The sequence below is a fragment of the Artemia sp. Qi Xiang Cuo genome, chromosome 10 (assembly GCF_049724085.1).
Source record: "Artemia sp. Qi Xiang Cuo chromosome 10, ASM4972408v1, whole genome shotgun sequence".
Classification (NCBI taxonomy): Eukaryota; Metazoa; Arthropoda; class Branchiopoda; order Anostraca; family Artemiidae; genus Artemia; species Artemia sp. Qi Xiang Cuo.
The window spans coordinates 38,154,805-38,177,842 of NC_142803.1; the positions used below are offsets into that span (position 1 = coordinate 38,154,805).

Genomic DNA, 23,038 nt, shown 5'->3' on the forward strand with positions numbered 1-23,038 from the left:
AGTAGTTACTCTTTAATAATTATACTTCAGCTGGAATTCCATTCTTTTACGCATGGTTTCTAGTCCTAAAGACTTGAATAATAACCAGGGAAATCTATTTTTCTATTTATGGAAAATGATGTCACGTTCACGTGAAATATCAACAACGCTCCTGCCATCTATGTCCAAAAATACTATTTTGCATGGCGGATTTTCAGGTTGCAATAACTTTTTTGAAATCGCCATTTGAGATTGACGAAATCGAATTTGGTTGCCAAGAAAGCGGTATAATACCCCTATTATCTCCACTTTTACCTTCTGCAACTTGTTTATTTTTGTCTTTAAGTAGTTATATTGCTCTGTATGCTCTATCACGACATAGTTCTTCATCCCTTTGGCAACAAAAGTTTTCTTTCACACAATTATTTATCTTCAATGGAATTAACAAAATAAAACTGTTAAATATTTAAGGGAAATGGTGGACGAGCAACAATATAAGACTTACGTCTTCAAATAGGCGGAGATCACACTCGATCTTTTTGGGTGCCGTCTTTGGTAGCGATGACCAGTCCTTGAAGGGTGACCTTCGAAGTCTTTTGACGTCATGTGTCCTGATTGACTCCATCAACTTTTCAACAACAGACACGGGTTGCGGTGGCTTATCTCTTAATGATCGCTCCGATGCCTTGAAGAGAAATTCTAATAGTTCAGTTCTCATTCAGTGAACTGTGAACATCTAAAAAGCGGATTATATATATATATATATATATATATATATATATATATATGACTGAAATTGCAAATATATGATCCAGCATTGATTTAGTTCGACTTGTGATATATATATCCTTCTAAATTTGTCGAAAAGTTAATTATCTTTGGATTTTGCTGAGAAGTTCACTGGGAATTGCTGTTACCCCCTGTAGCCCGTTGTAAATGAACCAGGTCAGAATGTTTGTTTGAATAATGAATGCATCGTTTTCCCTATTAGGAAAAGTAGGGACAGGTCTCGGAAAATAAATAGATGGGGAAGGAATTTACTAGATTTTTGTAAAAAGGAAGGGTTACTAATTATGAACGGGAGGTTGGGAGGATATTTTGGTATGGGTGATTTTACTTGTTATAGTGAGTTTATCCCGAGGTTAATTGAATATGTTTTATGTAGTTGATTTCTCTGGCCCCGGGCGGCGGACCTCAGGGTCCTAGAGTTGGTCGGATCTGACCATTTGCCAGTGAGTATTAAGCTGAGAGCGTGTATTCGACGTTCTGAAAGGGTAAATGAAAGGTCTACGTCCGAGCAAAGGATCCGTAAACCAGTTTGGATAGCCAAGGAGAAAGAAGAATTGGTTAAAATGGAACTAGCAAGTGAGGAATTTCAGAATGATTGCCATTCGATTTTGAATTTTTCAGAACTAGCTGAACTGGATCAAGCTGTTTCGGTAATCTCAGAAAAGATGAGAGTTTTTTCAATGAGAAATGCAGGCAGACAAGGGAAGAGGTAATTAGAGTTTTCAGGCTACTTAAAGCAACAGACCCATTGGATCATGAAATGAATTTGCGCAGGCTAGCTGAATATAGGAAATTAAGGTCAGATTACAATAAGGTTAAAAGAGTTAAAGAGAGAGAGAGGCAGATGGAGATTAATGAAGAAATTCAAAGAGCTTATAGTATGAATAACCTCAGAGAGTTTTGGTCGGTAGTTAAATGTTCAAAACAGGGCCCGAAAATAAGAGGAGATGTCCCGCCAGTTGAGACGTGGCCAGATTATTTTGAAAATTGGGAGTCAGAATATATCAGGGCGAAAGAGTCAAATGGTTCAGAGCATACAGAGTTAGGTCAAGGGACGCCAACATATCCTTTAAGACAAAATGGTTACGATTTAGCTAGGCCTGTGTCTCAACAAGAAATTTGGGATCAGTTGAAAAAGATGAATAGAGATCCGCGTCCAGGAACAGATGGTATATCTACCAAGGCCCTGAGGTTAGGAAGGACAACTTTAATACCCATGTTGACCGCAAATTTCTTGTTTGCAGCGGAGAAAGCTTGTTGGCCTCGCTGATGAGACACTTTGGTAGCAGTATCTCTTTTTAAGAAAGGTAATAAAAAGTTACATGAACACTTTAGGTCTATCTTTATGGGAAATGTAGTAAGTAAATTGTTTTATATGGTTCTGGAATTTAGGCTAAGAGATTGGGTAGATAAGGAGGAAATACTTAGCCCGGCGCAGGCTAAGTATTGACAATATTTTTACTTTGGATACGCTGAGAAGGAAATATGCTAGAGGGAAAATGGTCGACTATTCGTAGCATTTTTAGACCTGAAAAATACTTTTGAGTCGGTAAATAGGAAATTGTTAATTGAAAGTCTGTTAGAAATAGGATTACCTTCTTGTTTTGTAGCGATAATAGCAGATATGTATCGGAGGGTGAAGTTTGTTGTGAAGGTTATGGGAAAAATTTCTAGGCTGGTTACGTCTCATGTGGGTGTGAAACAAGGATGTACTGTATCTCCTATGCTTTTCTCCTCGTTTGTTAATGACTTACATAGTTTTATTAAGAGCAATGGAGTCTCTTATGTATCTTTGGATTGGTTTAGGCTATCATGTATGTTATTCGCGGATGACATAGCTCTAGTGGGAGATAGTAGAGATAATCTTCAGAAGCAATTAGATATAATAAAAAAATATTTAGAAAAGAAGGATTTTGGGTTGAACGCTAAGAAGTCAGTAGTATTAGTATTTAGAAGCAAAGGAGATGTTGATTCTGAGATTGCTTTTAACTTTGGAGGAACGATGTTAGAGGTTGAAGAAGAATTTGTTTATTTGGCTGTTTAGTTTAGTGCGTTAAGGGGGGATGTCTAGGCATGTAGATGATTGTAATTTAATGGGTAATAGGCTAATAAATATACTTTTGAGGAATAATTTAGATCAGCTAGCTGACATGAGGATCCAGAAAAGAGTGTTCCAGACAAAAGTAGCTTCTAGTGTACATTAGGGTTCTGAGGTTTGTGGTTTTGCTAAAGCAGCTAAGTTAGAAGTAGTTCAGCTAAGATATTTTATGAGAATTTTAGGGTTGAAGGATTCCTTTAGTTCAGTCGTGCTGAAAGGAGAGGCTTTTCACTTTAAGGAGTGTTAGATTGGTTAGAATGGTGAAATTTCGAGAGAAAATAATTAGCCTACCTAGAGCTCAGCTTCTTAAATCAGCTTATTTGGAGAGCAGGAAGGACGGTAGATGTGATTCGTGACCAAATCAGGTCAAGAAAATACTGGACCTTTGTGCCCTTTCGGATATGTGGAATGAAGGAATTAGGAAAAGGCCCAATAGATGAAAGCGTGTCAGTATGGAAGGAAGTCCAGCGAACCATAAATGACCAAGACATCTAAGAGTGGCAAGCTCATAAGAACTAATCTGTGTCTTTGAGGTTTTACTCCCAAGCTAAAGACTGTCTGGGGAGGAGGTTTATTTTAAATTTGGGTTGAATAAAGAGGGCTTGAAGAGTTTGTTGTTGAGTTAAGAGGGGATAGTTTGGATTCAGGTGAGAGAAGGAAATTTTTGGGAAAGTTTAGGCTAGCCCCTATTTTTGCCCTAAGTGTGGATGTGAGAATGAGAATTTATTTCACTTTGTATCTGAGTGTGAAGAGCTGTCTGAGTTGCGGAATGAATGTTTTGGGCGAGTGTTTGGGAGTGAATGATGGTTAATTGAGCGGATGGCCGAGAGGAGCACATGTGGTATTAAACAGTTGTGTAAGTTTCTTCGTTTAGGGATTAAACATAGGGAACCATGTTTGAGGGGATAGCTTGTTACGGTTTTGAATTTTATTATGACTGGTGTTTGTCGGTTAAAATGTTGAACCTTGGTGCTTTTCTTTTTTTGTCTTTTTGTTGTTCTTTTTTTTTTATTTATACTATCTAAAGTTGTATTTTGTTTCTGAGCTTTGTTTGTAGATTGTATTCTGTTTTGCTATGGCCCGCAGGCTTTTTTTCAATAAATCTTATCTTATACTTATAACGCTTCTATCCTTGTAGACGAAAAAAGAGAAGCAAATAGTTAAAAGATAAAATTAGCTATTCCGAAAAATGTTTTGGATCTGATGTGAGAAATGTTTATAAAATTTTGGTTTGCGGTTAGCTTTTCTTTTAAGAACGCTATGATAGCTTGAAGAGAGAGTATTACACGTTTAAAGCTTATATCTTTGGAGATGAAAAAAGAGATAAAAAAGAAGAAGTACAAAAATTAGAAAAAAAAAATCATAAGACCAAGAAAGGATAAAAAACTTTCAAAGAAGGATCCTTTACCAAACTTTGATTAATTCTATAATTACTTAATTGTTTAAGTTTTTCCATCTCAAAAATAACAATTAGTCATTTTTACCTTGAAGACCTGAACATTTCCAATTCCTGTAAAATTGATTTGTCGTCGAATTATAACAAATGGGTATATTTGAAGTTCCACTTCAAATATACCGACGCTGTGACTGTTTCGACAAACTCTAAATGATTTATTTGTAAGTGATTAGTGCTTGGTCATAGATTATAGCAAAGTTAATAGATTAGATTAGAGACATATATGCTCGGCTTTCAACCTCTACGTGTAACGGCAGCTGAGCTTGCAGAGTCACACCACCGACTCCTACCCCAAGTCACAGGATTTGCTACACCATGACCTGAACTCTTGTCCCAGAGGACATAGGATTTTTATCCCCAGTTTGTCATCTACTCGGCTAGGGCAGCCTTAGAAAACTTAGTCTAAAAGCAGTACCTCTCCACAACGGGAATTCTAACGGACTTGCAGGTCGGATAAACAAAGCACTGCTGTTTTATATGGGAGTGAGACAGCAGAGACCACGAGGAGAATATGGTTAAAAATCCTCTTTTCCACCTGAAAAAAGTGTATCTACCTCCATTACATCCAATGATTGAGTCCTATGAGATTTTTCTTGAAAACTATGAATACAACATAACATGGATTCATGTATTTGAGAAATAAATTCACACAGATCATTGAAGAAAAAAATAAAGAGAGAGCATTCGTCATGCCGCGAACAAGAGAAAAAAAGGCTGATGAACATTTCCAAGACTTATTGAGAGACGTGAAAAAACAGCACGGGTATCTTCCATAATTGTTTATAAGAGCTTTTTAGGCAACCATAAGGTAGAGATTACTGCAATAATGTACAACAACTATTGACATGAAACCCCATGTGGATGTAACATTTCACTTAGGATACATTTCTTGAACGTCCATTTGGACTTTTCAACGGATATCTTTAGATCTGTAACGCTGTCCGACTACAATCGTACCTAATTTATATAAATCAGTAATAAATGGATTATCAGGCATATACAGAAATTCTGAAATTAGATCTGGATTAGGAGATGACACATCTTTTAGCAAAAGCGTATTTTAATTCGATAACTGAAACTCTTACTTGTTTTTGTAAACAAGTGATTACAGAACTATCTATCCAAACCTTTACATTTCTTTTTCACTTAGATGTTGCTAAAACTGAACTTTTCGTTTCACAGATATTATTGAAATTTTAGCACAAATAAATCCGTGAGTCGGCAGAATGTAGAAAAGCCGGTAGAATGTATCAAAATTGTTACTAGTTATTAGAATATAATAAAAACTAAAGAGGGGAGTATAGGTAGAAGAATAGGTAAAATGTATTTAACACTGACCCAAGCATATATTGAGGCTATTGATGCTTATTTGAAAGGATCATTTTAGCGATTAAGCTTACACATTTATAGGTAATCACAAATGTTTCAACTAAACTTCAAAGCCTTTAATCAAAAAAAAAAAAAAAAAAAAAAAAAAAAAAAAAAAAAAATCCAATCCTGGGGACAACGAAATCCAATCCTGGAAATTGTTAGAAAGTGATTTTCCTTGTATTAAGAGCTATGCGAACTGTGCCAGATCGTAAATGACACCTCACAATTAATGACTAAAGATTTATATCCAGCGTAAAGTTCAAAGGGGCTTTTAATATTTTTCTGGAGAAAGAGGGGAGGGAAAGAGAGGAGGGTGGGACCTGAGGCCTAGAAAAATATTTCTGATCAAGATTATCTATGACTATCTAAGACTATTTAAGACTACTCGAACTATCCCGGAGAAGAGCTTTTGATCAACCTTGAGGAGAATTAACCCCAGAAATATAAGCATGTCAGTGTATACGCATTTATAAACTTGGCCCGAAGTACGATTCAAATATTTATCCGAATAGCAATTGGAGTAACTTGCTTTGCTTTACTTTACGTAAGTCCCGTCCATCCTCTTGGGCGTTTTGGGACAACTCTTTTCGATATTTCACAGACCAGTACTCGATATGCTGCTCTGTCAGGTGCAGTTCTAGATAATCGGATTGCAAAGTTGTCAATCCACCTCTTGCGAGATCTTCCCGTCGTCGGTGTCCTTCAATAGTCCCTTCGAAGGAGGTCTTGGATAGAAGAGCAGGATTCGTTCTCTTTACATGGCCGAGCCAGTGCAGTTACTGTCTTCTAACTTTGTTTAGGATCGTGTCTGGGGACTTTTTCAGACTTCTTTATTTGTAACAAGGTCACTGAAGATAATCTTTGCTATCCGGCATAGGCATCTCATTTCAAATGCGAGAGGTATACAGGTTTTCGGCTTTCCCCGTCAATGATTCACACCTATAGAGAGCATTGGGTATTATCAGGGTATTAAAAAGATAAATTTTCAGATGGTTCGAAAGGTGGCTGGATTTTGAGAGTCTTCTGAAACTAGAGATAGCGAGGGCAAGGCAGTGTCTGATGTCTGTAGTGTGGCAATTATTAACCGTTAAGCGACTGCCAAAGTAAAGCAATCGATCGACTGTTTCTACTTGCTTACCATCAACTGTTATAGAAAGGAGGTTGAAAGTGCCATGAGGTGATGTAACCATGATTTTAGTTTTGTTTGCATTAATCTGCGTCGCAAACGGTTTCGTTGCTTGAGAGATGTTGTCCGCCTGGCTTTAGAGTTCTTGGGCGGTCACAACTAGCTGATCGATATCATCAACATAACCTAGTTTGTCAAGCAGAATCCCATCTATTTTCATCCAATGCTCGGCGGGTACCAGGAAGAGGATTCAACGGAAGAGGAGAAACGTGAGGAGAGGATTCATCCCTGGAGGATTCCGGAAGTTATCAAGAGTTCACCAGATTCCATCGGTAATCAGTATTTGGCTTTTAAAATGGTTTTACATGTTCTTAATTATTCTGATGATTTCCCCTGGAATATCGTAGCGTTTTAAAATATGCCACAAACCTTTCCTCTATTTGAGGTCAAAGGCCAGGCGAAAGTCAATAAATAGTTGATAGACCTCTCTATTAAACTTAAATCATCATTCCATCAGCTGAAACACAGTAAAAATTCGTTCAATAGTTGATCATACAGGTCGGAAGCCAGCCTGATATTTGCCAACAACAGGTGCGGCGATTGCTAGGATTCTACGGAGGAGGATCTTATTCAGGATTCTTGTTTGGTGGCTTGTCAGGCTGATGTCCCGGTTTCAAGCTCTTACTTTCAGCCTCTTTCATGGATTGGGACTATTTTTGCCTTGCTGCACTACCGAATATCGAATGGACCAGGTGGTTGATGTAACAATGTGGCATATGTCAACAACATCTTTTGAGCCGGCGTTTATTAGCTTCGCAGCGACACTACCCGGTCCTGAAGCTTTGCCTCACTTCAGTGATTCAATGGACTCTTTGGTCTTAGATATTAGGAGGGGGACGGGGTAGCACGTTTAGTGGTTGGGAAGCAGCTTAGGATGCTGGGTTCCGTCACTACTTGTGGGTTTAATTTCTTCTCAAAATATACCTTACATCGCTCGCGCGATGTAAGGAATACTTATTTTTTACAGTCGTATGATGTCTTCAGTGATCCAAGGTTTTTCATCTTTAAACTTTCTGCCAAGGATGTCATTTACGGTCTCTAGTATTTCAGAGGTGGCACGTTCGGCTAAGCGACCAATCTCTTCGGGAGTTGAGAGGGGAGTCGATATACTATTTCAACATCTTTAGATGAACACAGAGATAGCCTATGTCTATAGAGAGGTAGTCTATAGTCTGTTGTCATAGAAAGTCTATCTAAACTACTTGGGAAAGAATGTCATATTCAATGGGATGAAATAAAAGGCTTAAAATAAGCTTTTTGAGTTAAACCATTTTCAACTTTAACATCTCCTAACTTTAGCATCTCTCATCTTTAACATCTTATTCTCAAGGTTATAAGGAGAATTGGAGGAATGAAAAATAAAATTGTCAAAAAACACAAGGGAAGAAAACCGTGCAAACAATTATCGATCTTTACATTCACATTCCCATCTGCACAAATAAATTTGACACCACTTTCACAAAAAATTTCCAAGAGCATGTGGATGAACCTTGCCTTATTTTTTTTAGATGGGAATTTGTCTCTTGTCATTTGAGTATATGTATCTGCAGTAAACAACACCTTTCGTCCGCTAAATTTGACACATCTGCTTTGTGTCTAGTCTTTAGCAAAAGTCAAGCAGTAAAGCAGGAGTCGGTTCTTCGGTACTCCGGTCGGATTCTGATGGATCGAAATTCGGGGCAATAACTTGCTGATTTCGGTACATGAGAATTTAAAAGTTTTAAAAATCGGGAACGCCAATTGTTAATTTTGGTGCTTTGAACATTCAACAAAGTAGATTAGAACGAAAAAATAAAAGTCCAAAATAGGGAAAAAATCCTTTTTAATAGACAGTGTATAGAAATTCACAAAAAATACCAGATATTTCGGTCACGTATACAGTTACCAAAATATCTGGTATTTTTTGTGAATTTCTATACACTGTATATTAAAAAAGATTTTATCTGTATTTTAAACTTAAATTTTTTCGTCATGGAAAGGCAGTGTGGTCTCCGAAATTATCTATGTAGATTAGAACGCTTGGTAGTATATCAATATGCAAAGCATACCGGATGGATCATCACTTGCTGAGACCGTTGTGTTGGAAAAAACACATGTCAATAATATCATTAGATGAATAAGACTTGGAACAAATTCTTCGTTGATGCACTAAATCCAACCTCTTTCCCCTAAGAACAAAAACCTGAAGTCGTAAAAATTAAAGTTACCTTTTCTGTGAAGTATCCATGGTTTTTGTAAAGGAGAAACAAGAACGAGGAAATTTCCCAGAGGTGAAAAATTATTTAATCGATACGGTTCCCAAGTAGCCTCAAGGACCTCCTTACATCCACATTTCAGTGATATATTATCATACTCACTGTTGATTTGTTGTTTTCGTAGAGTGCCAGAAATAGCAAACTGCAACTTATAAAAGATCTAAAGCAGAATTGGCAGCCATGACAAAAAAAAAAACACACAAAGAAATGAGTATAAAGGTGACAAACGGGTCTACGGCCAGTAAATATATAAAAGAAAAAAGACAGATACAAAATAACAGATATTTGCATTTTAAATCAAACCACCCCCCACAAGTTAAAAGGGCTGTCGTAATCCCTCTCGTCGATCGTGCCATAAACATTTGTTCAAATTCCCACATCACAGCAGAACTAAACTTTATCAGGGACATATTTTTTTGAAATGGGTATCCTATTTTATTTATTAACAGCGTAAATAACTGTAGACTGAAAAAACACTCCTGTAACATTTATTATTGTTTACCATGTGAGATTTCCGACAAACCTTCAAACATAATTTACCTCCCTTACATCCCAAAAATCACTACAAATCTTAAAACAGTTTGCACACAAAATAATCTGTATGTAGTATTTACCAATAATTTCACAATCATAAATTCCCTAAATTCTGGTAAAGATAAAACCCCAGTGACTCGCCAAAGAGGGGTCTATCAAAGACTATGCGATTGTGGCAAATACTATGTAGGTAGAACACACCAGAATTTAGAGAAACGCATGCAACAGCATAAAGATGATATTGTCACAGCTCTAAATTCTAATATTGATGATGTTTTATCATTCAAGCGCCATGTACATTATGTTTGTAAAACTGTGTCTCGTAACCTGAGTATAATGAGAAAACTTAAGCATTTTTTTCCTCCTTTTGTTATGCGCCTTCTTTATTATTCCCTTATCCATCCATATATATTGTATTGTAGTAGCGTTTGGCTTGGAACATTTCCTTCTATTGTTCGGTCAATACGAATTCTACAAAACAACGCTGTTTGGCTCTTAAATTGGCCTACAACCCCGGGATTCAGTACGAAAAGCGTAAGAACGTGTAAAGATATTACCAGCTTCCGGATTATGGGAGTTATATACAGTTCTATTCATTTTTAGAATTCAGAAGGGTACAAACCTCGCGTGTTTTGATAGCTTGGCAAACCTGAGATCTTCCGTCCATGATTATGATACTAGGTCATCTGTAGAGATTAATATTTCGCTGGTTGTTTCGGCCTGATTGATGTTTTCTTTGCTTCATAGGGGGATCAGAAGTTGGAACCATCGTGATCAGAATATAAAAAATATAGGTTATATTTCTTCGTTTAAGATAGTAATTAAAGGAATGCTTTTTAGTAAGTATGAATTTTTTTTTTTTTTTTTTTTTTTTTTTTTATAATGATGTTGGTAAATATTTATGGCTCCTGGGGGTGATGATTATTATTATGATAGTAAATTTAATTAAAATTTTAAGGTGTAAGGTTTGTGGTGCTGTTTGGGGACTGTGATATAGATAGGTTATTTTTTTCGTTTTTTTATCGGTTTGTTATGTTAGTATATTTTTGCCACCTCCTTGGAGAAGTTTTACTTCTTGCATAAGCCACTAAACTTATGTTAAATTGTTTGTTTGTTTAGAATAAATCTCTCTCTCTCTCTCTCTCTCTCTCTCTAATATTTCTACTGTTTCATTTGATTCTGCTTTAGGCAGCCATGTGTTTGAAAATCCTAGCCAAAACATACTTTTCGATGAATCTGCCCTTATTAGCAATGACCTAGGCATAAAACAGGTAGTTCGAGAAGCAAATGAAATCAGACTTAAGACTAATAATAATATTTCCTTAAATAGGGACTTGGGGGAATATACACTAAATGCTCTATACACAGATTTAATTAAAAATGATCTTACAAAATATTAAAAAAAAATAACAATAGACATTAACACAGAGCCGGTCACAAAAAGACCTTTGAGGTTAGCTGCCAAAAAGGCTGGATTAGCAACAAGAACGTGTTTTTAAATTATTTTTCTTTCATCTCATTGAATCGCCTTGTTTTACCTCACTTTTTATTAGTCCTGGTTGAACTTCGCTGAAGTAAGGATGCTGGGACTGCTTTGAAAATTTTTATTTTTGGCTTGATTGGTCGCATGTTGTTGTGAGTGTTTTTTCTTTTATATATTTTGTCTTGCTGAGGACGGCCCTTGGACATAGGGCCGAAATGTTCATTCAAATTATCTTCATTGTCTTACAAAAAGATATATTTTAGGTTAATCTATTTTAGTTATATATATATATATATATATATATATATATATATGTATTTTTTTTAGTTATATTTTTTTTTTTCTACACTGAAGACGTCCTGTTAGATACGGGCGAAATATTCGTTTGATTTTTGTTGTTTTTCTTCGTTTTCATTTATAGGCCATAGACCTTTTTGTCGTCTTTATATTCATTTCTTTGTGTTTTTTAAACTGCAACTTCGATTTTAAATTTCAAAAGGACGCCAGCACAGGAACCAAACACAAAGTTTATTGAAATCCACAAATAAGAAGCAAAAAAATATGCAAAAAAAGGGAGCCTAAAAGTGCAAAATTAATCTCGAAATTACAAAATATCGGGTTCTATTATAAAGGGACATGATAGGCTTTGGCGAAAAAGAGAAAGCCCTCATCGAAACCTAAGATGAGATAAAATTTATTTCATAAGAATGCCATAAGCTCTGAGAGAGCCAGATATCCTCATAGCGTCAGGCAAAAAAAAAAAACAAAAAAAACTCAGAAACAATATATAAACCTTAAAAACTAACTTTAAAAAAGCGTGAACGCACACCATTGTGTCAAACACATAAAATTATCAGAATTAAGATTAAACGAAATTATTAAAATACAGCAAACAAAAATAGCGCGTCCAAAAATAATAAAATAAAGAGGGAAAGAGGATTTATTTTTTTAGTGTTTCTATTATATCATAATTAATTTATAATTGTATTAGTGAAAATAAATATAATTTTTTACACATAAATTTGAGAGGCAATAAACTTCAGCTTTCTGAAAGTACCAGAATTTCTAGATTTGTCAAAAACGAAAAATAATTATAAGTTAACAAACACCAATGGTTCTGTTTAGATTAGTGAGGCGACAAAAGCCAGATTTATAAAAGCACAGTTTAGTAATTTTACCTTTCTTAAAAGCGGTCTTGCTCTAATAACTTCAAGTAAGGCTGCATGTGGATCCTTTTTCAATGAGAGGGGCTCAACTTTGTTCAGACAGTAGCGTTTTTTCTTTATATCTTCCATTAGAGCCTCATAAGGAGTTAAGTCAAATGTAAGAGGTTCTTTTTCTCGAAGTTCAACATGACGGAGTCGAACGCCACACCGTAGCTGATGCATTACGTCCATCCAAGATTTTATCTAGATAAAAAGAAAAGGGACATTCAACAGCGGTTTTTTTTCCTTATATTCTTCTTAGCCCTGACACAACTGAATAGTGTATATTCTTCCAAAAACATTTTTTTTATATGATTCATAAGCGTCAGCAGCACTTATTAGTCAAGAGTTAACCTAAAACTGTAGGTTAATGCTACAGAGCGGGTAACAGTTGGTTTTCAGACACTAAACAAGCACAGTATAACTATATACCAGTGGCAACATGTTTCTCCAAACATGACACACATGTCATAGCGCGCAATTTGGGAAGTTCCCAGACCGTCAGAGCCATAGTTTCAGTTTCTACTTGGTTTTCTATCGAAACATTTGTCAGTGCCCGTGCGCGAAGGTGAGGTCATGAAGAGTGGTTTAGCTTGTGTGGTCTTAGATATGTTTCAAAAATCTTCCAGGGAGAGTATAGTACTTTTTGCTACTGTACGTTACTTCTACTGTGCTCACAAGAAAGTATGAGTTTTGTACACCTAAAGGACAACCACTATATGTAGTTATAGAGATTGTATACAGTCAGTAAGTTCCATCCAAAGGTGACCATCCAAATTTTATACGTTGTTTGGTAAGTAAAGCCAGTTTTGTCTCAAGACTCGGGGATTGAGTTTGAACTCTCAGGAAAAGCCTTTTTTTAGGTGGGGGGGGGAGACTTAAAATTTCATATTTGGGAGAAAGGGACCAATTTTTTATCTGGTCCTCAAGAAAAAAAGTATACGCCACGGTTTTCTTTTCCTTTATTATGACTTTCGTTTGACAGGGTCCTTAGCTAGTTTTCATGCAATTAAAATGGCGTCCAACCTGCCCTTAGTAGCTATAGATATTCAGGCTTAAAGACTGTTTTAAAATCGATGATTTGGAAAAAAAAACCTTGCCTGATCATTTTTTTTCAGACTGCGTTTAAGTTCCGAAACTCTAGAAATTTTTTTTTTTGGGGGGGGGGGGCAAAACCCAGACCCCTATCTCCTTCATTTGAGTATCTTCAAGGATATTTTTTCAAAATGTTGTACAAAAAATAGAAAGGACCTCGGAACAATAGCACATTTACTAGCCAAGAGGAGAAGAAAAGGATGAAAATGCTCAAAGCTGCAAAAAAAAAGTTCAAAGTAAATTCTGTAGCAAACGGGGAATGTGAAATTCCAAAGATCTCAAGGAGGGCTTAGACGTTATACCGTGTAGAATTCAATGGCGAATGAAAGAAGAAGGTGGATTTTCTCTTATAAGAGCATAAGGATTTCCATGCACGTCTTTCTGCAAAAATTTGCAAGGGTGGTATTAAAATTTTTCAGCCTAAGAATGACGAAATAAAGTAATGCTGTATTAATTTATTTTAATTTTCTCCAGAATTCCCTTATAATTTATACACTTGTGTTATTGATGCCCAACTGCTTCTAAATAGGCATTCAGCTACTTTACGTCATCTAACCTAAATACGTTGTAAATAGAGAACATAAATAGAGAAAAAAAGAGAACCTAAATGGAGAAAATAGAGAACCTAAATAGAGAAAATAGAGAACCTAAATAGAGAAAAGTAGAGAACCTAAATAGGTTCTCTACTTTTTCAGTAATGCTTTTCTCATCCTGCTTCCACACCACGATTTCGATTGTTGATAGGTCTCAAGCGTATAATGTGAGATCTGGATCGCATTCACAGTCAATAATAAGCTACAATACGTTGGCTAAAACTAAAAAGCCAAACATCAAATGTTTTTGATGCCAAGCCAAACTGTGTTGCACACAGTTTTTCATCAAAAGTCAGCAAACGCCATATCCCCTCCTCAGGAGACCCTTGGAAGACTGCGTCTAAGTTCAACTTCATATAGAGGGTAAACATTCCATTGAAGTTCATTACTTTAAACTTCAGAGGACCAAATCTTCAGATATTCGACGGTCAAAGACAACAATCTTCGAGGAAATAAACACCCATTTTCAGGTATGGTATCCATCAGATAAAGCAATGCCATGGATATTGACTGTTTGATTAATTGAAACATAAGGGACGTTTCAGAATTTAGATTTTACAAGCAAGGCATGTTGGTAATAAACCGCTAGGGTTGCAAACTGTCGCACTTCTTTGGACCTTTTCGCTTGTTTATTTTTTTATTTTATTTTTTTTTTTCTCACTCTTGTAGTGTATTTCTTATTACTTCCGAAACATCAAAATTTTTTAACTTTAAAAATTAAAAGAAAAAAAAATCTAAAGCAGCTCTGATCTAATTTCAAGATTGTACTAAAAATGGATCAGAATGGCTCTATGAGCACTGGCTCTTGTAGAAGTATCATTTCACCATAATAAATAGGGGAAAATGAGCCAGCTCAGATGTTTGATAAGATGACTGTGTCAATTTTACAGGTTGATCTAAAACTAAACAGAGTTGACAAGTCTAGGCTATATAATAAAATTATTACAAATTCAAAAATCTAAAAAGTAGTATGAGCGAAAAGAAGAGGTAAGCAAGTGGTTTATGTACAGTACATTAAGAAATCTTTTAGACCTTTAAATTCAGTTATTTCTCCATATCATTTTTACTTTACCCCTTTCAATTTTACAGTAACCTTGATGCAATTTAATTGCATAAGAATCTACTATCCTTCTTTTGACTCGATAGAAAAGTCCGTTTGTATTCCTTCTCTCTATATATCCCCTTCTCGTTTCCTATATCTGACGTTGATTGTAATTCTCTCTGACATTCTCTTAGCGGTGTCTTGGTCACTACACTATGACGAGTTTCGCTTCACGAAACACAAGTCAAGTTTCAGGTGTATTCTAATTTCCTTGTCAATTTTATTTTTCAACTTGCTCAGTAGAATAAATAAGTAATTAACTGAGGCTACTTTACCAGTTCCTCGGAACATAGAGGTGAATCTGTATGGTCATCTAAGCCAGCTCGAAAAAGGGCCAAAGATGCAGATAATTCTAAAGCTTCAGATACATAAGCACGGCATATGTTGGCATAATGGACGTCAGCTGCATTCAAATTTAGCTGTAGCTGTTGAGCACACACCTAAAAAGGAACAAATAGATAAACGTTAGTCATAGAGCCTGTCTTCCTTGGAATGTGATGTTTTTCTCTAATTGTACAAGAAGCATGGTTGTTAAATTGATTCATTTCTAAAAAAAATTACACATTTTCGATATAAACTATAGACCACAGACATATGGAATATAGTAGAAAAGTCCAACTGAAGAATTTCTGGTAACCGATAAATTCGATGCTTGTGCTCGTCTGTCTTCAGTTATTCTCTCAAAGATTTTTTTTGTTATGACTGTTGCCTATTTAAAGGAATCTAATTCAGGACAATTCATCATTATAAAAAAATCAAGAAAATCAAGTGTAAATTTTGAAATAATCACACTTTTTTGGTGATTACTTATGAGTTTTAAACCTATGATCGCTTAGTAAATATTGTTAATAAACATGGATAATTCGAATAAACTGATCGTTTCGTCAACAGGGCAACACTGTTTTCAAAAACATACATCATCGTCATGAAGAATAGCTGCAAGGCAGGTTTAATGTCCGACACACGTTTTTCAACATTTCTTTTTCCAATACGAAATTTGTATATGTTCAATGTCTGTGTTATAGACATATCCCCGTTTAAAATGTTCAAGCGTTATTATAACACTTTTAGAGACGATTTAGGGAAGCACTCGGTGCCGAGTCGATGGCAGTCCAGTATCCGTAATCACAAGGAAAGCATCCAGGAGAAACGCTAATCTAGTTTTATTTACCCGCTTCCTAGTGTCCTAGAAACTAAAATTTTCCAAGAATCAGCTTGCAGTTTGTGTCTTTGCTGTAAAACAGAACAATAGAATGGGTTAACTCTTAAAGACGATCATTCAGACAGTCATAGAAAAACACACAGAGGACTTTTGAATAAACTGAGACTCGTTTTTAAATCTAGAAAAGCAAATGCATATACGTTTTAGAAGCTATGGGAGAAGCTCAAGGTAAGTCTCTACGTAAGAGGTATTGCCATGTTCAAAATTGCCTTAGGATATGGATAAAGTCAAAAACGTGGGCTATATACCCAAAAAAGCTACATTTTACGATATGAAATATGAGCCAATGCAATGGGCCACCATAAGGGGGGCGGGGCTCCAGACCCCCTCCTTGGATGAATGACATTGCCTTATATTTGTATTAATTTAAAAACTTTTTCCAAAAATTAAGTTTTTCAAAGAGAAGTAACTCCATCAAGCCAAAAATGGGCAGAAATAAAGTCAAATAATCTTTCAAGCGTAAAACTACCACAAATCACTACCAACAAATAAATTAAACTAGAAACAAACAGAAATTACAATAAATAGCCGAGTCAAACTCAAAACGAGCAAAAATTAACATTAGTAGGGCTGACAACCCCCATGCCTTCTAGGCTTTACTGAAAAAAAAAAAAAAAATTACCGTGGATTGTCAGTTTAATATACCTATATGGATATTTATTCCTTAAAATCTTAAATTTTTTGTATTTATTTAAGTAAAAAAAAGTGAAAAAATTTGAACGCATTTTGTCTTCTGTAAAGAAACTCAATTGTAGAGTTTCTTCTGTAAAGAAACTCTATTGCGTATATGAGGGGGCAAGCCCCCTCATATACGCAATAATTTCTGTTTGTTTCAAGTTTTAATGTTGCTCCTTACTTTCAGTTGAAAAAACTTTTTTTTTATTTAATCTTTAATCGTTTTTTAAATGATGCCAGGAAATTCAACTCCACCTCCACGGATAATACCCCCTCCTCGAGGAAAGATTCTTTTGACAATTCAATCCCATGGAAAATTTACCCCGGAAAATTACCCTTAAAATGTTCACGCGTAAAATTGAGTCGGCGAAGAGAAAGTAAGACAAATAAGTAGTGGGGGCATTGTGGATTTCATGAGACCCATACCTGGGACTCCCACGATACCCCGGATTCCCATGACATATCCCGAATTCCCATGACACACTCCGAATTCCCATGACACACTCCGGATTCCGGAAGACACGCCCCTGAATTCCAATGACACCTTGTTTTAAACGCACACATAGGAAGGTTTTTAAATAGGCCCCAGCCAGATGAGCCTTCATGCCATAGTAGAAAAGATATAGCCATACTTGAGTACAAGTTGCATAAACTAGTCATGACACCTAAGGGCTCTAAAGATCATGCCCTAAACTAGAGCAATGACCTACTTACATGATACTATAGCTATGAGGGCCTAGCAACCAACCATAACAACCGGATCCAATATAAGGATGGATTTTCAGTGTAATTCCTAGAAGTGAGAGAATAGAATTCAGAGAGAGAGAACAGTTTGAATATACTCTTTTATCTTGACTTTGACTTATATCCCATCCGACCTTTGTAGCTGTATTGGGGCTTCTTCTCTTTTCACTAGTCGTTGAATAGGGCGACGGTATTCGGTTCTATCTGGTGCAAGACGCAGGAGTTGGGGGAGGTTCTGGCCATTTAAGTTGTCGTACCATATCTTGCGGGGTCGGCCACGAGGTCGTGTGCCATGTATCCGTCCTTCAAACGTGATTTTGAGGAGTTGATTTAATGACATTCGTTGGATATGGCAGATTTACTGACTTCTAATTCGGTCCATGATAGTGTGTGAGCAGTGAAGGAGTTTACGGAGGTCTTCATTGGATACTCGGCCGATGTAGGTGATCCCTGCTATGCGACGGAGACATTTTGTTTCAAATGCGGAGATTCGCCTTTCGTCATTAGCTTTAATTGACCACATTTCACTTGTATACATAGCAATGGGGATTATGAGAGAGTTAAAGAGTTTTGATAGTAATTTACTTTTCCAAATTAATGATAGGCTCTTGAAGCTGCTGGTTGCAAGGCCCAGTCTACACCTAGTCGATTTTGAGCGATCGTTGTTAGAGGTTAAAAGACTGCCAAGGTAGACAAAAGGTTCTGCATTTTCAATTGATTCTCCGTCTACGATTAGGTGCATGGCTCTAGGTGTCAAGTCTCTGAATACCCGTATGAATTTCGTTTTTGTTGTGTTGGTAATCCTCAAAAGGGCTTTGGTTGCTGACACTATCTTGTTTGTGCCTGTTTGGAGGAGATGTTTATGACTGTTAATACTCACGATGTCGTCTGCGTACGCTAATTTGTCGACAAGTTTTCCTCCAATGGATGCACCTTCTGTGATTTTAGCAACTGATAAAGCTGCATTTAGAAAGAGATTAAATAGATGAGAGGATAGGAGGTAACCCTGAAGAACCCCCTAGAAGTTGATATTGCAGGTGTTAACAGCAGCAGCAATGATACAAAGACAAGTGTAGCAGTAAAAATTACAAGAGGATCTCGACTAAGCCTTGAATGGGATGATGTGTATTGAAGATATGTAATATCATTGAGCAAATTCAAATTGGAGGAGCAGTTATGCTTTGCAGCAAAACTTAATATAATACATATACATAGACTCCAAGCTGCTTTAAATGCAATAATAAAATATATCGAGGACAATAAGTTGAATCAGTAAGTGAGTGATATATTGTTGCTGTAAATGTGTAATAAAAGGTTTCTAAATAGAAAACGTTTTTTCTTGTTAGATATTTTTTAAGTAGATTCCATTCCTCTAAGAATATTCTTGAAGTAGAAAGAATCTTAATTAGTCTAAAGTCAGCAGTGAGAGTTGGGATTGAAAAATGGATTGATTTGAGAAACAAAAATCTTAAAGAATCTTGTAAAATTGTAAAAGTGTTTGATTCTAGATGATGACTTTCAAGAGTTATCTCTTCAAAGGAAAATATTTTCTCGAGAAATACTTAACGATGTAATGAGAAATGATTCTCCGTCATTGAACTATTGTATGAATCTTTCGTCACGGGTCAAACGTATTTACTCAGTTTATAGATATATTAATTGAGACAAAACAATATGATATTGTGATTTTCCTTTTAACTACTACTTAGACGCCCCATTTTGTAAGGCAACAAGAAATAAAATCGAGTTAAAAAAAATCATGTCTAAACAAGTTTTGTGACGTCACACCTCTTAGAAGAGATTCATTTTATTGATCGCGAGTCAGTTTCCTAACCTAACATAACCTAACCTTTTTGGCGATGAGAGTCAACATCGAGAATATTTTACACATGCCCATTTTGCTTGTATACATTGATCAGCTGATCATCCTGTGATAACTGTACTTGTACTTTGTTGATGACTATAATGAAAAGTGTAGGTTATGCAATCCGTGTAAATTGCACAGAGGATATGCTGTGCAAATTAAAGAACTGTAATTCCTGCCTTGAAGAGATTTGTGACTCTCATGCTAGATATTTCCTGTTTTCCAATTGTCACTATGATAAATGTGATCAATGGGAAAATACTTACCCTGCCATAATTGCAAAACAAACCTAAACGTGATTTCAGATTAATTTTAAGAGACTGGTATCGTCGTGATTTTAAACTGTTTTGGAAAGAAGAACCTGGTCTGCACTTCAATATCTGGAATAATAAAAGAGTCAGGTTTTTACGACATGGCTGTGAAGATAGAGACTGCTATGATTATAAGCCTACAGACTTCTATATGGCTGTTACAGAAAGTGATTCTTCATAAGAAAAATTTTGTGTGTGACAGCTTCAATTAAGCAAATTGAAACAAGTGAATTTTACATTAAGAATCAGAATAGTGTTATTGACTTTACAAAGAGATATAATAAAAATGAAGTTACACCATATTGTAGGATATGTGATTCTGACTTTGCATGCCAAGATGAATACAAGTTGAATCCTGACGAGCTGCTGCCATTAGTCGTTTCCGATGATTACCTATGCGTAGAAGAAGAAATTTAAATGACACAGTGTTTTGTACATACACATTTTATTAATAAACAAATTTACAAACATTTTAAAAATATTTCACTCTTAGGGCACTAAAATTTATATTGTACAGGTAGGAAAGAGTATTTTCAACTAAATAGTCGTTCAATCGAGGATCGTCACCATAAATATTGAGAAATTCACTGTAAGTTTGTTTACGAAGTCGGAAAACAACATATAATAGTGCAAGAAAATCACAGCTTTTGGTTTGTAAATCTTGTACTCGTGTCCAATTTTGAATAATAGATTTTCCACGTTGCTCACGAAAGTTTTTAATGTGAGGTGTGTAGAACGTATACTGTACGTCAAGATGATTAAATAATTCAATATTTTTCGTTGTCTGAAAGATGCATAGCCAATGCCCCGTCTTTGCACTTGATGGGCTACTGTTAACAATGGCTACTGATAAAATAATTCAATATTTTTCGTTGTCTGAAAGATGCATAGCCAATGCCCCGTCTTTGCACTTGATGGGCTACTGTTAACAATGATAAGGGTACTGTTAACACTTAATTGTTAAAACTTAATATGATCGAGGAAATCCAGAGTTTTGTAATCGATTTTCCAATTGAAAATTTAAGGATCGATACGCACGACATTGATTATTTCATTCGCGTTCATGGTGCCACGTCTGATGGAACATTACAATCTGGAGCAATTTTCAAGTAAGCTTCAAACTGATTTAATGAGACTAATTCAACACTCTCCTCGAGTGGTTCGGCAAAGGTACACTCTAATCGAACTGTGCCTGTTCGGACAATAGTCATATCTTGAGTACCGAAAAAACTCAATATAATGATACCATGAGTTTTCGCATTCACTTCTTCGGTTATACCGTTTTCAAATACTTATGAATCTCGATCTAAGGATTGCACTGTCAATTCATATAAGGTCCTGTATGATTTATCAAAGGATAAATTGTAGAGTGGAATTCCATTTACTTTACATGCAAGAGATGAAAGAGATGAAAGACATTTCAAATTTATGGGGAGAATTTGTCCATGATCCAAGGGCACTAGCACTTTTTACAAAGGCTAAAGCAAGTTTGAACGAATTTCACCATTGATAAATGATGAGTCAGAGTAGGTACGTGTACCCAAAGCAATATGTCGTTGATCTTTGAGGTCGTTGATTGGGAAATCCCAAAAATTCGGGGATAGTGGAAGCCCTGTCTACAGCATCTCTAAGTCGGAAAAGTATCGTCATACTGAGTAATTTGTTTCATACAGAAGTCACCTAATGTGCAGGGAATGTTCACCCTTTTCAGATAGTTCGTGTTAACGAACTGTGAATAAGGAGCGACGGGGCTCAATAGTAACCAAAACTCTAAAAAACGGAATTTTGATAGCAATAGATATATCAGATATATCGATAAATCGTAAGAAAAGATTTAAGGGAAATGTGAACTTCTTGAAAGGGTTTAAAGAGGGAAGCTTTAAATAGAATGGGACTGAGGAGGAGCGTGCGTAGCTGTGTTGGCTTCAGGTGGCTTGTTGCAGCGGTGAGTAGTTAGTAGTATTAACATATTATTGAATTATATGCGCATATTGGTATCAGAAGAAACTTAGAACGGGTGGAAAAATGCCGTTTACTAGATAGTTTCTCTGGTAGTTTTCAGTAAAGATTCTCAAAAAAGAGGCAGTCCTAATTGAAATTTTTTTTAAAGTACTGAACCTTCATCAAAATTCGCATATGAGTCCTTTGGACCCCACTCCTCAAAGAATCTCCAAATGATACATTTGTCCAGTATTTTCCGTACAATTCACCTTATTTTTCTAAAGGATGGGGGGGGGGGACGGATACAAAAATCAGAAACTTGCTTGCCTGGATTGTGTGGTCAAGCTTTTAGTTTTTTCAATTACTTTTGTGTTTAGCACCGCCTATAGAATGCAAAGTGAACATTTCTGTCTTGTGCATTTTCTCCGCAAATATTTAAAGTGATTTGTATTTAGCACAAGATAGCAAATTTACGAGAACTGATACGTGGGCAAATGTATGATTTTAGGTGCATGGATTCTGTCTACCGTGGCCAATGCTGTTTTTGCCCCCCCCTCCCCTCTAGGTTTTGAAGAATACCATTTTTGGGGGATATTTACATTGAAAATGCCTTTTTTTATATTTTCATCAAAATAATTGAAAAAAAGATAAATTTGCCCAACCCCCCTAAAGTTTTGTGAATTGACTTTACTGCAATCGATAAAACAAAAACTAAAACTTTTTGACATTCGTGCAAAACATACCTCTTTTCCATTTTCAGAACAAGAAAAGGAGCTCAGGTTTCGATTTTCACACTTAATTTCACACATTCTTTGCAATTTCAATTCACAAAATAACTAAGAAAAAGATCCTGATTTCTTCTCAGGTAGTATATAATTACCCCGACTAAGGAATTCAAGATACATATCGCTATGGTGTCAATTTTCACTTTCAATTTATTAATAAGGATGATTTTCAGTTCAGTCCAACTTTGAACCTATTTGATAAAAAATATGAAGGATAGATTCTACGAAACTCTTCTTAATAAAATGTCAATAAACACATTGTCGAGCTTGGACCAAACCAACAGTTGAATCATACACTATTATCAAAAATGAATTACTGTACTCCTAAATTCCCTCCAATGTATCTTCAT

General features: G+C 35.8%; 1 protein-coding gene across 2 annotated transcripts in view; it reads right to left on the reverse strand.

Annotated features, from left to right (window-relative positions):
* Positions 1 to 23,038, reverse strand: part of spir (spire type actin nucleation factor) — a 78,546-nt gene that overhangs the window by 20,666 nt on the left and 34,842 nt on the right. For both annotated transcript variants that reach the window (XM_089095396.1, XM_089095397.1), the window contains exons 5-7: positions 15,422 to 15,586; positions 12,330 to 12,560; positions 485 to 664 (exon numbers count right to left, since the gene is read on the reverse strand). In XM_089095396.1, the coding sequence (XP_088951522.1) occupies positions 485 to 664; positions 12,330 to 12,560; positions 15,422 to 15,586 (576 nt within the window). The remainder of the gene's footprint in view (positions 1 to 484; positions 665 to 12,329; positions 12,561 to 15,421; positions 15,587 to 23,038) is intronic.